We start from the raw sequence: 12,519 nt of genomic DNA, 5'->3' as shown, positions 1-12,519 counted from the left end.
AGGCTACTTCTGCCCCTGCTTTCCCTGACAGCTTGGGACTCCAGCACCCTGTCTTGCTGAGCCAGACACTCCAGTCTGCTCCAACACCAACCCAGGGTCTGAACCACATGCCCCAAAGCTGCAGACTAACTGAAAGCAACTTAGGAAGTGTTCCTGTCTTTGACTCTCAGATGCCCAACTCCCAATGGGGTCCAAACCCCAAATAAATCAGTTTTACCCTGTATAAAGCTTATATAGGGTAAACTCAAATTGTTCGCCCTCTATAACACTGATAGAGAGTATGCACAGCTGTTTGCGCCCCCCAGGTATTAATACATATTCTGGGTTAAGTAAAAAGTGATTTTATTAAATACAGAAAGTAGGATTTAAGTGGTTCCAAGCAGTAACAGACAGAACAAAGTGAATTACCAAGTAAAATAAAATAGAACACGCGATGTCTAAGAAAACTGAATACAGATAAAAATCTCACCCTCAGAGATATTTCAATAAGTTTCTTTCACAGACTGGATGCCTTCCTAGTCTGGGCACAATCCTTTCCCCTGGTACAGCCCTTGCTCCAGTTCAGGTGGTAGCTAGGGGATTTCTCATGATGGCTGCCCCCTTTGTTCTGTTCCACCCACTTGTATCTCTTCTGCATAAGGCAGGAATCCTTTGTCCCTCTGGGTTCCCACCCCTCCTTCTCAATGGAAAAAGCACCAGGATAAAGATCGATTCCAGTTTAGGTGACATGATCACATGTCACTGTAAGACTTCATTACCCACTTGGCCAGCACACATGTATACAAGAAGACTTACAAGTAAAACAGAGTCATCTACAGTCAATTGTCCTGGTTGATGGGAGCCATCAAGATTCCAAACCACCATTAATGGCCCACACTTTGCATAATTACAATAGGCCCTCAGAGTTATATTTCATATTTCTAGTTTCTGATACCAGAGTTATACATTTATACAAATAGGATGACCACACTCAGTAGGTTATAAGCTTTGTAATGATACCTTACAAGAGATCTTTTGCATGAAGCATATTTCAGTTACATTATATTCACACTCATCCACATACTTTCATAAAATAATAGAGTGCAACGTCACACCCACCACTGTGGCTAGTTAAAACCAAATCCATGAAAGGTCATTGGCTTAAATTTCATTCTTATTTTCCATGAGGCTGTTAAGCTCAGAAAAAAAATCAGCCATGTTTTGCTTCTTTCCACCCTCCTACCTCTTCCTCTTTTTCTCTGGTAATGACGTTGCAATATTTCGAGAGACAGATTGTTGTTGCATACCACTGAGCAAGGGATAAGACGAGGCTGCGCCATTCCCCCACCCACATATTTTAGGAAGGAATAAGCAAGTGCACTATATCTACTTACTCTGTCATACCTGGACATAAGTTACCCTGTAACGAGCACAGGGATGTAAATGGGGACCTATTCCCCTGTGTCAGGATGCTCCACAGTCTAGCCCTATAAGTGTAATACTCAATCCATAAAAGATTGTTGCATATTTTGTAAAGCAGAATGCATTTCCAGGAAACTGACATTTGGCTACCAGAGATTAATGGGCTCTGTATCAATGCGTCTCCTTACATCAGAGGACAATGAGATCGCAACAAGAAGGTAATATCAGTACAATTGAGTGTAATGTATTAAAACAATGGTCATACAAGTGAGACTGATATCGCTGCCTAAAAAATTAGCCATAGCGAGGCATTGTGCAAACTTCCTCATATTGTTCTGCCCATACACCTCAATCCTGACCTGTGAGTAATATCAATAAAACCTTTAAAAAAGTCTCTTAATGACTACTTGCACACATTGCTCTCTCAATGCACTTCAGCTCTAACTGACTAAGGACTAGTTTTCAGAGTAATGACATACAATTTCAAACACCACCCTCGGTAAATCCCCTGCCTCTTTGGAGACAAGCTTAACTATGTCTAAAGCAAAGCACTGTCAGTGGTACTTTGTGACATGGATTATAGGCTGCTAAAATCCAACTGATCATCAAATTACATTTCAAAAAGAAAATTCTTGAACAAAACAATTAGAAAAACTTACGATAATTCACCAATCCTGGCCAAAATCATTCATTCATTCTACATGTACAGAACTCTGCAACACAGTTGCACGGTATACAAGAGCTACCAGGAATAGGGTATATGACAACTAGCAAATCGGTAATCTCCAGTGCTCTGCTAGCTCACACAAAGTATAGAGGGATCAGCCGATGTTCAAGTAATTTTGGCTGTCTATGTATCCTATCTTCTAGGTAGTAGGGCATTTCTACTACATGCATCACAGAATCATAGACTTTAAGGTCAGAAGGGACCATTATGATAGTCTTGTCTGACCTCCTGCACAACGCAGGCCTCAGAATCTCACCCACCCACTCCTGTAACAAACCCCTAACCTATGTCTGAGCTACTGAAGTCCTCAAATCGTGGTTTAAAGACTTCAAAGTGCAGAGAATCTTCCAGCAAGTGACTCGTGCCCCACGCTGCAGAAGAAGGCAAATAACCCCCAGGACCTCTGCAAATCTGCCCTGCAGGAAAATTCCTTCCTGACCCCAAATATGGCGACCAGCTAAACCCTGAGCATGTGCACTAGACTCACCAGCCAGACACCCAGGAAAGAATTCTCTGTAGTAACTCAGATCCCACCCCATCTAACATCCCATCACAGGCCATTGGGCATATTTACTGCTAATAGCCAAAGATTAATTAATTGCCAAAATTAGGCTATCCCATCATATCATCCCTTCCATAAACCTATCAAGCTTAGTCTTGAAGCCAGATATATCTTTTGCTCCCACTGCTCCCCTTGGAAGGCTGTTCCAGAACTTCACTCCTCTGATGGTTAGAAACCTTCATCTAATTTCAAGTCTAAAACTTCCTGATGGTCAGTTTATATCCATTTGTTCTTGTGTCCATATTGGTACTGAGCTTAAATAATTCTTCTCCCTCCATGGTATTTATCCCTCTGATATATTTATAGAGAGAGCAATTATATCTCCTCTCAGCCTTCTTTTGGTTAAGCTAAACAAGCCAAGCTCTTTGAGTCTCTTTTCATAAGACAGGTTCTCCGTTCCTCAGATCATCCTAGTAGCCCTTCTCTGTACCTGTTCCAGTTTGAATTCATCTTTCTTAAACATGGGAGATCAGAACTGCACACAATATTCCAGATGAGGTCTCACCAGTGCCTTGTATAACGGTACTAACACCTCCTTATTTCTACTGGAAATACCTCACCCGATGCATCCCAAAACTGCGTTAGCTTTTTTCACGGCAATATCACATTGGTAGCTCATAGTCATCCTCTGATCAACTAGTACTCTGAGGTCCTCCTCCTCCTCTGTTACTTCCAAGTGATGCGTCCCCAGTTTATAACAAAAATTCTTGTTATTAATCCCTGAATGCATGACCTTGCACTTTTCACTATTAAATTTCACTATTAAATTTCACTATTAAATTTCCTATTACTATTACTCCAGTTTACAAGGTCATCCAGATCTTCCTGTATGATATCGTGGTCCTTCTCTGTATTGGCAATACCTCCCAGCTTTGTGTCATCCACAAACTTTATTAGCACATTCCCGCTTTTTGTGCCAAGATCAGTTATAAAAAGATTAAACAAGACTGGTCCCAAAACCGATCCTGAGGAACTCCACTAGTAACCTCCTTCCAGCCTGACAGTTCACCTTTCAGTGTGACCCGTTGTAGTCTCCCCTTTAACCAGTTCCTTATCCACCTTTCAATTTTCATATTGATCCCCATCTTTTCCAATTTAGCTAATAATTCCTCATGTGGAACCGTATCAAATGCCTTACTGAAATCGAGGTAAATTAGATCCACTGCGTTTCCTTTGTCTAAAAAAATCTGTTACTTTCTCAAAGAAGGAGATCAGGTTGGTTTGGCACAATCTACCTTTTGTAAAACCATGTTGTATTTTGTCCCAATTACCATTGGCCTCAATGTCCTTAACTACTTTTGCCTTCAAAATTTTTTCCAAGACCTTGCATACTACAGGTGTTAAACTAACAGGCCTGTAGTTCCCCAGATCACTTTTTCCCCCACCCCTTTCTTAAAAAACAGGGACTATGCTAGCAATTCTCCAGTCATACGGTACAACCCCTGAGTTTATAGATTCATTAAAAATTTTTGCTAATGGGCTTGCAATTTCATGTGCCAGTTCCTTTAATACTCTTGGATGAATCACCACTCAAAAATAACTGAAATATATTGCTACACTAGACACTGGGCCTACTATTTGGGGGGGGAGGGATAGCTCAGTGGTTTGAGCATTGGCCTGCTAAACCCAGGGTTGAGGGGGCCATTTAGGGATCAGGGGCAAAAATTGGGGATTGGTCCTGCTTTGAGCAGGGGGTTGGACTAGATGACCTCCTGAGGTCACTTCCAACCCTAATATGCTAGGATTCTATGATTCTGCTCCATTGGATCTGGGCAGATGGATTACCCTTTTGCTCAAGCACATGAAGATATTTCAACAAAACATTGTAGAAGGCGTTAAGAAGAGCCCCTGCTTCCATTCATCACAACGTACCAGCAGACACTCCCTTGGCACAGTCTATCATGCTGATGATGCTTTTAGGGTACATCCACATGCAGCAGGAACTGCAACAGCGAGTTTCAGAGCCCAAGTCTACAGATTCAGACACATGGGGCTCATGCTACGGCATTAAAAATAGCTGTGTAGACATTCAAGCTCGGACTCGAATCCTGAATTTCACAACACTGCAGAAGGACACAGACTACGCGGATCCTGTGTACATCTTCCTATGACATCAGAAACGGTCTGGAATCCTCACTACTTGAGAGACCACATCTGTCTCTCAGTGTGACATTTGCCAGCTGATGGATTCAAATTAATAGTCCCCTCTTGGTGTAAAAGGACAGAGCTGGTCGGAGAATATTCTGTGAGAGGACCATGGCCTTTGGAACTCACTGTGCTCCTTGGTCTGTAATAGCCTGAGCCGGAAGATTTTGGGGGGGATGCTGCAGGACCTACCTACCTGTTTTCCCATGGGAGTTGGTGGAGAATGATTGTGGGGGAATGAGTTGGAGAAGACTTCAAACAGGAAATGCTGTATGAGTGGGGAAGATCTCTCTCTTTGAATATTGATGGGTGTAGCCCTTGTGTGTGCTGTTTTGAATGTAAAACTTTGTAATGCATCAGGAAGTGTAGATATTTAAAATTAAGTACCTAAGTTAAGAGGAAGGTTGGTCCTTGTGGTTAAGACAACAAACTGGGACTCAGGAGATCTGGGTTTAATTTCCACCTCTGCCACAGACTCCCTGTGAAATCCTGGGTAAAGTCACTTAAATCTTTCTGTGCCTTGGTTCCCCACCGCTCACACCTTTCACCTGTCTTCACTATGTAAAGAATGAGATTTTTTTAGAGAAGGGACTGTCTCCTACATGTTTACACAGTGCCTAGCACAACATGGCCCGAATGTCACTTCAGTCACTATGAAGATAAATTACAACACAATTTAAGAAAAGGCTCTGCAGATTATCTGGAGATAAAGTAGCAAGGGAGGGAGATGGTGAAAAAACAATATTGAGAACACACACCTCGGTTACATTTTTCCAATAGTTTCCTCTGTTCATGAACTTCTGCTGTCAGAACAGCTTTTTCTTCCTTTACTTTATTTACCTAGAAGAGTATAAAGAAAACACAAACAGATGAATAATAAATCAGTGAGAATCTAATTAACAGCATAATATATTATTGCATCTTATTTTACATGCAAAGATTTATTTTTAATAGTTGATTTCGGACTGGAGGACTTACTTTCAACTTCACATTGTAATTTTCAAAGGGGTTTAAGGGAGTTCCCCACCTGACTTATTGATATTTCCCTCCTCCAGATAATATTGTTTTCAAACGTTATGAAGTACTGCAGAACCAAATGGTTCTTTTGGAGATTGCACTGCCCACTTTCATGACACACACCAATTACAGCAGAAAATACAACATATTTGTACTTCTACATTGTCTTTATCCTGACAAATTCCAAGGTAACAGGTTAAAGTTATTAGCTTACCCACTATTGACTGAATTTTAACACAAGCAAGCTACTGTTATGCAAATTTTTTGTGCGGGGAGAGGGACAAGGGGAGGGAGTGGATGTCTCTGTTTATTGGCCAAGAGCTGCTGCTTGTCATACTGAATGCAGGTGTAGGGCAGACAGGACAAATGACTATAAGTGGTGATTTGCATCGGTACATAGCTTACCCCAGTATGAAACAAAAGGTACATGCCATTGGCTCAAAACAGCCCCTTTGCCTGTCTAGTTACATTGGTGAGTGACTGCTGATGGCTAAAAATCAGGGCAAGATCCAACGCAGACAACACCACAGTTTAGACCAGAGAATAACAATCCTTGATCCACACAGCCCTTCCTGGACATCCACACAAAACCAAATAATTTGGGAGGCAGAGGGGTAACATTAAGGTGGTCAATGAAAGGACCAGTCTCTTACGAAGTGGTCCATAGTACAAGGCTGGTGAACCCTCCGATTAGATAGTATTCAATTAACTTCACAACTGACAGTTTTCAACCAAACACTACATACAAAAGGTATTGAATGCACACAAATGGTCTCGCCTTCCATGCTACAATACATACTTCTTCAATTACTTCTACAAGTTTGCGCCTCAGGTTTTCCAGTTCAATGGCCAAGGTCTTCTTTTGCTCCTGAACAGATATAATTTGATCTTGCAGCTCTACATTTTCAGGAGGGGAAAAAAAAATTTTTTTCATCTTATACTCGGGGGGAGGGTGAGGGGGGAAGAAATCCAACAATTATGTGGATACAGCCGAGCATGAAACACACTGGGCTGCAAAGAGAAAACGTCAGTCATAGCCTAGGTTCCATAAATACATACACAGACACATGCTTCTCTTAGGTGTCATATAACAGAACTGCAACGCGGCTACAGTTTCAGATTTGCTCTACCAAGGTAATCTCCCTTGTCCAGTTCTTTTGTCTTTCATTTATTGCATTCTGTTGAAAACTCTCTTTCTGCAAGGCAATATGCTGTTATGGGTGCAATGCTGCCAGATGCTGAAGACCCTCAGTCCCCTCAGAAGATGATCAGCACCTCACAAGATGAGGCCATGTGGAAACAGAAAAATATTTTTAGAGGCTGCCTGTAAAACAAATTAATACACTTGAATTCCTTTCGGATCATGATCTCTTTCTTGTCACAATAAGATATAAACAAACAACAGGCACTTAATACTTTGGGAGGTTTTCTGTGAAGAAATACTCCTGAATAGCTGCCAATTTATAACCCTTGTAACATTATTTGAAGTGAATCAGCATAACCTTTTTACTGATAGCAGAGGTAATTTTGGTAAATTTTCTCCTCAGAATTTGTTTCTTAATTTACTTCATATTTTGATAATTAAATTACAATGGAATAAAACATTTGATTACAATCACTTCTTATTGGGACCATAAGGGTTTAGTTTAAAATTGTTGCTTAACCCTTTTAAAAAAAATAAAATAAAAAATAAATAAATAAAAAAGGAGACAAAAAGATACAGACTTACTGGTTGTATTAGTTCTCACTGAACCCTCTCATTCCCTACCTGCCTTCCATTTTTCATAGTGCTGCTACTCTTTGAATACCAAACTATTAGCTTCAACATCTGTTCCTAGTCAACTGCAGACTGGGCAGAGATGGTTGCTGGACATATTGGATATTGCATATTGGGAGCAGTGATTAAAATTATTTAAAATCCCTGGAAATATTGGGCTTTTCAAACTTTTTCTTTTTGTCTGAATAGCAGCCTCCACCCTGCTCTCTCTGAGATGGGCACCCGTGGAACTTTCCATGCTAGTGGCCAGGAAGTACATTGACAAGAACTGGGGGTGTTTTCTGTGTGCTGGTTTTTGGAGCAAAGATCTCCCTGCTTAAACAAATGTGATCTCTCTCCAGGCAATGGGACAATACATCCCCTCCTACTACAGTGACTATTATACCACTGATAAAATACTTTGCACTTCCATTCAAGTATCACAAACATTTAACAATGTTAAGGAAGACTCCCAGCACCCATGTGAGTTAGGCAGGATTATTTATTATCCTTCTACTGTGCAGAAGGAAAGTCTGAGACACAGGGTGGTTTGTAAGTTGCCCAAGGCCTCACAGTGAGTCAGTGACAGAGCAGGGAATAGAAACAAGCTATTCTAACTCCTGGACAACAGACCACATTTCCTTCTGTAATGGTGTCATCAACAGTGACAGGAGATACAATGCACCCCTCCCTTCCCCCCGCCCCCACTGTGCACATGCTTATCTGAACCTTTGACCTTTCAGTTATTCTCTCCTCTTCAACTTCCTTAGTACCCTTCTCAGTACCCAGCCAGGCTTCTCCCTGTTTCCGCTCTTCTCAACCTCCAACAGGATCCTTGGCTTTCCTCTCCAAGGGGAAGTATTAGGAACTCTGGAGTTTGATCCCAGCTCTGACAGTGATTTGCTGTGCAGTGTTAGAGAAAGTATTTAACTGTTCTGTGCCTCAGCTTTCTCATTGGTAAATGGGGAGAATCATACTTCCCTACTACACGGGAATTAACTATGTTCTATAGCTATTAACTATGCTATTGCAATTAGAAAGAGTAGAGGTTCTTTTAAAAAGGGAGCATTTTAACCTGTCTCAATGATGAATTTGGGAAATCCATACATGCCCCTTGTTAGAAGCCTTGCCATCATAATCAACACAAGCTTATGCAGAATCAGGCTGGGAGGGAAGCTCTTATTCCAGTAGGGACTGCTTGCAAAACAAGAAAAGGGAACTCAGAAACTTATTAGTAAAGTAAAGGAGAGTTCTCTAGGATAAACACCCTTTGTCACCCTCAAGCTTTGCTGTTTGTCCCAGTGCAAAAGTCCCTGTTTAACCCATTTTTTGGTAGTGCCTCATGCAAAGTTAGATGGACATATTGGTTTTCATGGAAGGAAATACAGAGATACCAAATGAAAACTGGCAAGGAACGCTGCCTTATATGCCTACTGAGGAAACTTTACGCAAACAGCAGCTGAAAAAAAGGCCACAGGTGACCCTGCCCTCAGTCTTTTGTGTATGTAAAAAGTACCAAGTGACTGACCTATTGCTGTTACTAGACTAATGCAGATGTTTATTTTATTGAGTCAACAACACTGAAATCTCTCACCTGAGTGTAGGACTACTCCATCATTGCATTGTAACTTGTTCTACAGTATGTATGTTTGATATGGTAACTGTTATCCACCACAATGCGGTCTATTCAACAGCAGAGCTCACCTTTCATTTGCTGTTGACAATGCACTGAGTTGCATGAACCTGAGCTACCTTCAGTTTCTGTGGATGAATCATCGTCATCAATGTTAATTTCTTCTGTAATGATATCTGGCCCCAGTTTCGCCATATACAACATGCTAATTCTTTTCAGGGTCTTATTTTCTTTGTTCAACTGAAAAGTAAAAGATACGCACAGTATGTAGCTAAGTATATTCTTTTTCTTCTCTATTTTAACCAGAAGATTTATCAATCATGCAGCAAGCAAGACAAAGTGATATTAGTTTAAAATACAGCACTTAACACTAAAGAAGGGCCCAAGCCATGAAGTTTGGCCCCCTACCACTTTGAAGTGGTTTGGATCTGACATTATGGTTCAGTCAGGCCCATTTCTTACTTCATATAAGAAATGTTTCTCTCTGGTACTCCTGGTTAGTGAATATCCTAGATAGGCTCAAATCAATTAACTAGCATGCTTACTTTAATCTTATATATTCTTTGTGATAGCTGCCACAGCTCCTGTCCTCCACCATACATTGGCATTAATAAAAGTGCTAATCCTAAAGAAGTCATAATTAACTTCTAATTATTTTGATGCCAGAGAGTTAACAACATAGGTTCAATATACATAAAAAGACAGTCATAACACAGAATTGAAATCATCGAATGCACTATGGGTCATAACCACAGGCCAATGCCCATCCCCAGTAGTTGGGTTGGATGCTAAGCAGGTGCATGGCTAGGAAAGAACAATGATGGAGCTTAAATGCATCCCTACCATGAAGCAAGTTGGTGCTGGCAGGAAGAACTGAAGGATCCAGACAGCAAAAGATGCTTCGGTCTCCCTCCCAGCCTTTCCTTGGTTGCTCCACATCTGTACTCTGCCTGCATGCACATAGCCCCCCAAAGCTAAGCTCCACATTGCACAAGGGGTGTGCAATGTTTGCATGCCCTTGTGCCAAGCACCCCTCTCTGCCCCCATAGAGATCAGGTCCAGATCTGCCCACAAGGGCACGCACTGCACCCTGGCCTATACAATCTGAAAAATGCAGCCACAGACCATACTTCCTCCTTTGATTAGAAGGGATACCCTACAGTTACCGTATTGGGGAAATGATCCTGAATTCTTTACCTAGGCAAAACTCCCTTCCATAAAAATGGGAGATTTGCTTGAGTACAGAGCCTCTTCAAACACATCTCACTTTCAAAGACTGAAATAAAGGAAGCAAGAGGAATCTTGCATGTTTTAGTCAGCACATACTAACAAGCACTTCAGCCCTACTGGACAGTGCAAGTCTTTTAACCACCCATGTGTGTCACTATGTATGTTACAAATAATGAACAGAGGAGAGGAAAGTTACATACATAAATTACTTTTCTTAGTTATATGCTGACTGACTACCTTATGAGTTCTAATATCGTGTCATTATGCAAACAATTAAGTAAATACCTCTGGAAAGTACATTGCTAATGCGTCTAAATTAAAGAGATTTCTTGTTGGTGTGATTTCTGCCACATCCCAAGTAGTACTCTGGGCAGACAAAAAAACAGCTGGCATTGCTAATGAAATTTGGTTCAAAATTGCTGTAATCCATTTTCTGATGAAGTGGCTCAGATGCATTTTGCACAACCAAAAATACATAACACAGAGATAAAAAACATTCTTTTATAATAATGTACTTCTGATGAGATGGAATATAGAAAATTACACACTTGGTAAATTCATCAGACTAGATGCAATCAACAGAGCACTGGAGGTCACCTTTTGCCTGCCCTCGGTTAGCTTTCATGAACAATCACCTGAAATGTAATGCTTTGGCAGACTTTTTCATTTGATTCAGATACTGAAATGCCCACTATTCCTTTATGTCACATGTGGGATAGTCTTAAACTTGTTTACCATTTAGCCTAAATGCATATAAAATGGGCTATAAAAAGTAATGCTCCATGAATTACTGGTATCTTGCTTGCGGTTCTAAAAGCATAACTAAATAGACACTTCTAAAAGGAGGGCACCCTACATCAAAACAACAAATACATTTTACAGTGTTTCACATATGAATTATAGTTTTTACTGTCTTAAAGTTATTTCATCTCTCGAAGAATGCAAACAGGCATCTGCTGTGCTTACAGAGACACACACACCCAACACCCTTCTTTCAGAAAGAGAACATGAAATCAGAATACAGATACAACTGAACAATTGTATTAATTGTTCTCACCTTAGAAGCCAAAGCTTCAGCACTTTCACGGCACGTCTTTTCAATTTCAAGGTGGTTCTGCATACAATTTACTTCCTCGATAACCATGTGAGAAACTAGAAAATGGGGAAATGTGTTTCTTACAAAGATGAAAAAGCTGACTAATTTTTTACTGTAATTGACACACTCATCCCATGATTATGACTACACTGTCTTGCACATCAACAACTTTTGAAAATGGTATTACAAACTTGGAAAAGCACAGCCCATATAAATGCATGTAGAGAGGAAAGGTTATGAAAACAGAGTGAGAGATATACTTTGTAAGCAACAATCAGATTATTATTAACCATGCTAGCAAAATTACAGGAGTTTCGGATAGCTAAAAGCAAGTCATAAATTGATAGTTTTTAAGGCCAGAAGGGACAATTTTGACAATGATCATCATTTATTAATTGTATTGTAGTAGCACATAGGAGCTCTAGTTGGACCAGAACCCCCATCATGCCAGGTGTTATACAAAGAAAAAAAAAGGGGGTGGTGGTGGTGGAAGGGGGGGAGAGAGAGAGAGTCTCTGCCCCAAAGTGTGAGTTCCTTCAGAACACAGGGCACTCACATGGAGTAGTATCTTACTCCACAAGTGGGCTCACTGACTTCATTGAGACCATCCCAGGCATAATATAAGTTTCTGTTGTTGGCTGAACACTATACCCTAAAAGCCACAGAATGGGCATGCAACACAGCTTAGTTAATACTGCTGTTGAAAGTCTAACTTGGGCATTTCCTGACTTTATTTGTAATTTAAACTCTACAATCGGAACAATGGCATGACAAAGGTTTTTGTATTTTAAATTATTATTTATGGCTTGAGTTCTCTCTGCGCCTGGCACTGTACTAACATAAACTGAAGACTTTACAACCTGTGCTCCCAGTCCTGCTAAAATACACATAGACAGATTCCAACACTCACATGGATCCTTTTGTGGGACTGGGGCCTAAATAAGACACAGTG

At 40.7% G+C, this 12,519-nt stretch overlaps 1 protein-coding gene across 2 annotated transcripts in view; it reads right to left on the bottom strand.

Moving 5' to 3' along the window:
* Positions 1 to 12,519, bottom strand: part of SHTN1 (shootin 1) — a 99,077-nt gene that overhangs the window by 54,131 nt on the left and 32,427 nt on the right. For both annotated transcript variants that reach the window (XM_074959274.1, XM_074959273.1), the window contains exons 4-7: positions 11,529 to 11,623; positions 9,313 to 9,481; positions 6,652 to 6,749; positions 5,594 to 5,675 (exon numbers count right to left, since the gene is read on the bottom strand). In XM_074959274.1, coding sequence (XP_074815375.1) covers positions 5,594 to 5,675; positions 6,652 to 6,749; positions 9,313 to 9,481; positions 11,529 to 11,623 — 444 coding nt within the window. The remainder of the gene's footprint in view (positions 1 to 5,593; positions 5,676 to 6,651; positions 6,750 to 9,312; positions 9,482 to 11,528; positions 11,624 to 12,519) is intronic.

The sequence above is a fragment of the Natator depressus genome, chromosome 7, assembly GCF_965152275.1.
Source record: "Natator depressus isolate rNatDep1 chromosome 7, rNatDep2.hap1, whole genome shotgun sequence".
Taxonomy (NCBI): Eukaryota; Metazoa; Chordata; order Testudines; family Cheloniidae; genus Natator; species Natator depressus.
The sequence above is the reverse complement of the archived record's forward strand: the minus strand, read 5'-3'. Positions and strand labels throughout refer to the sequence as shown.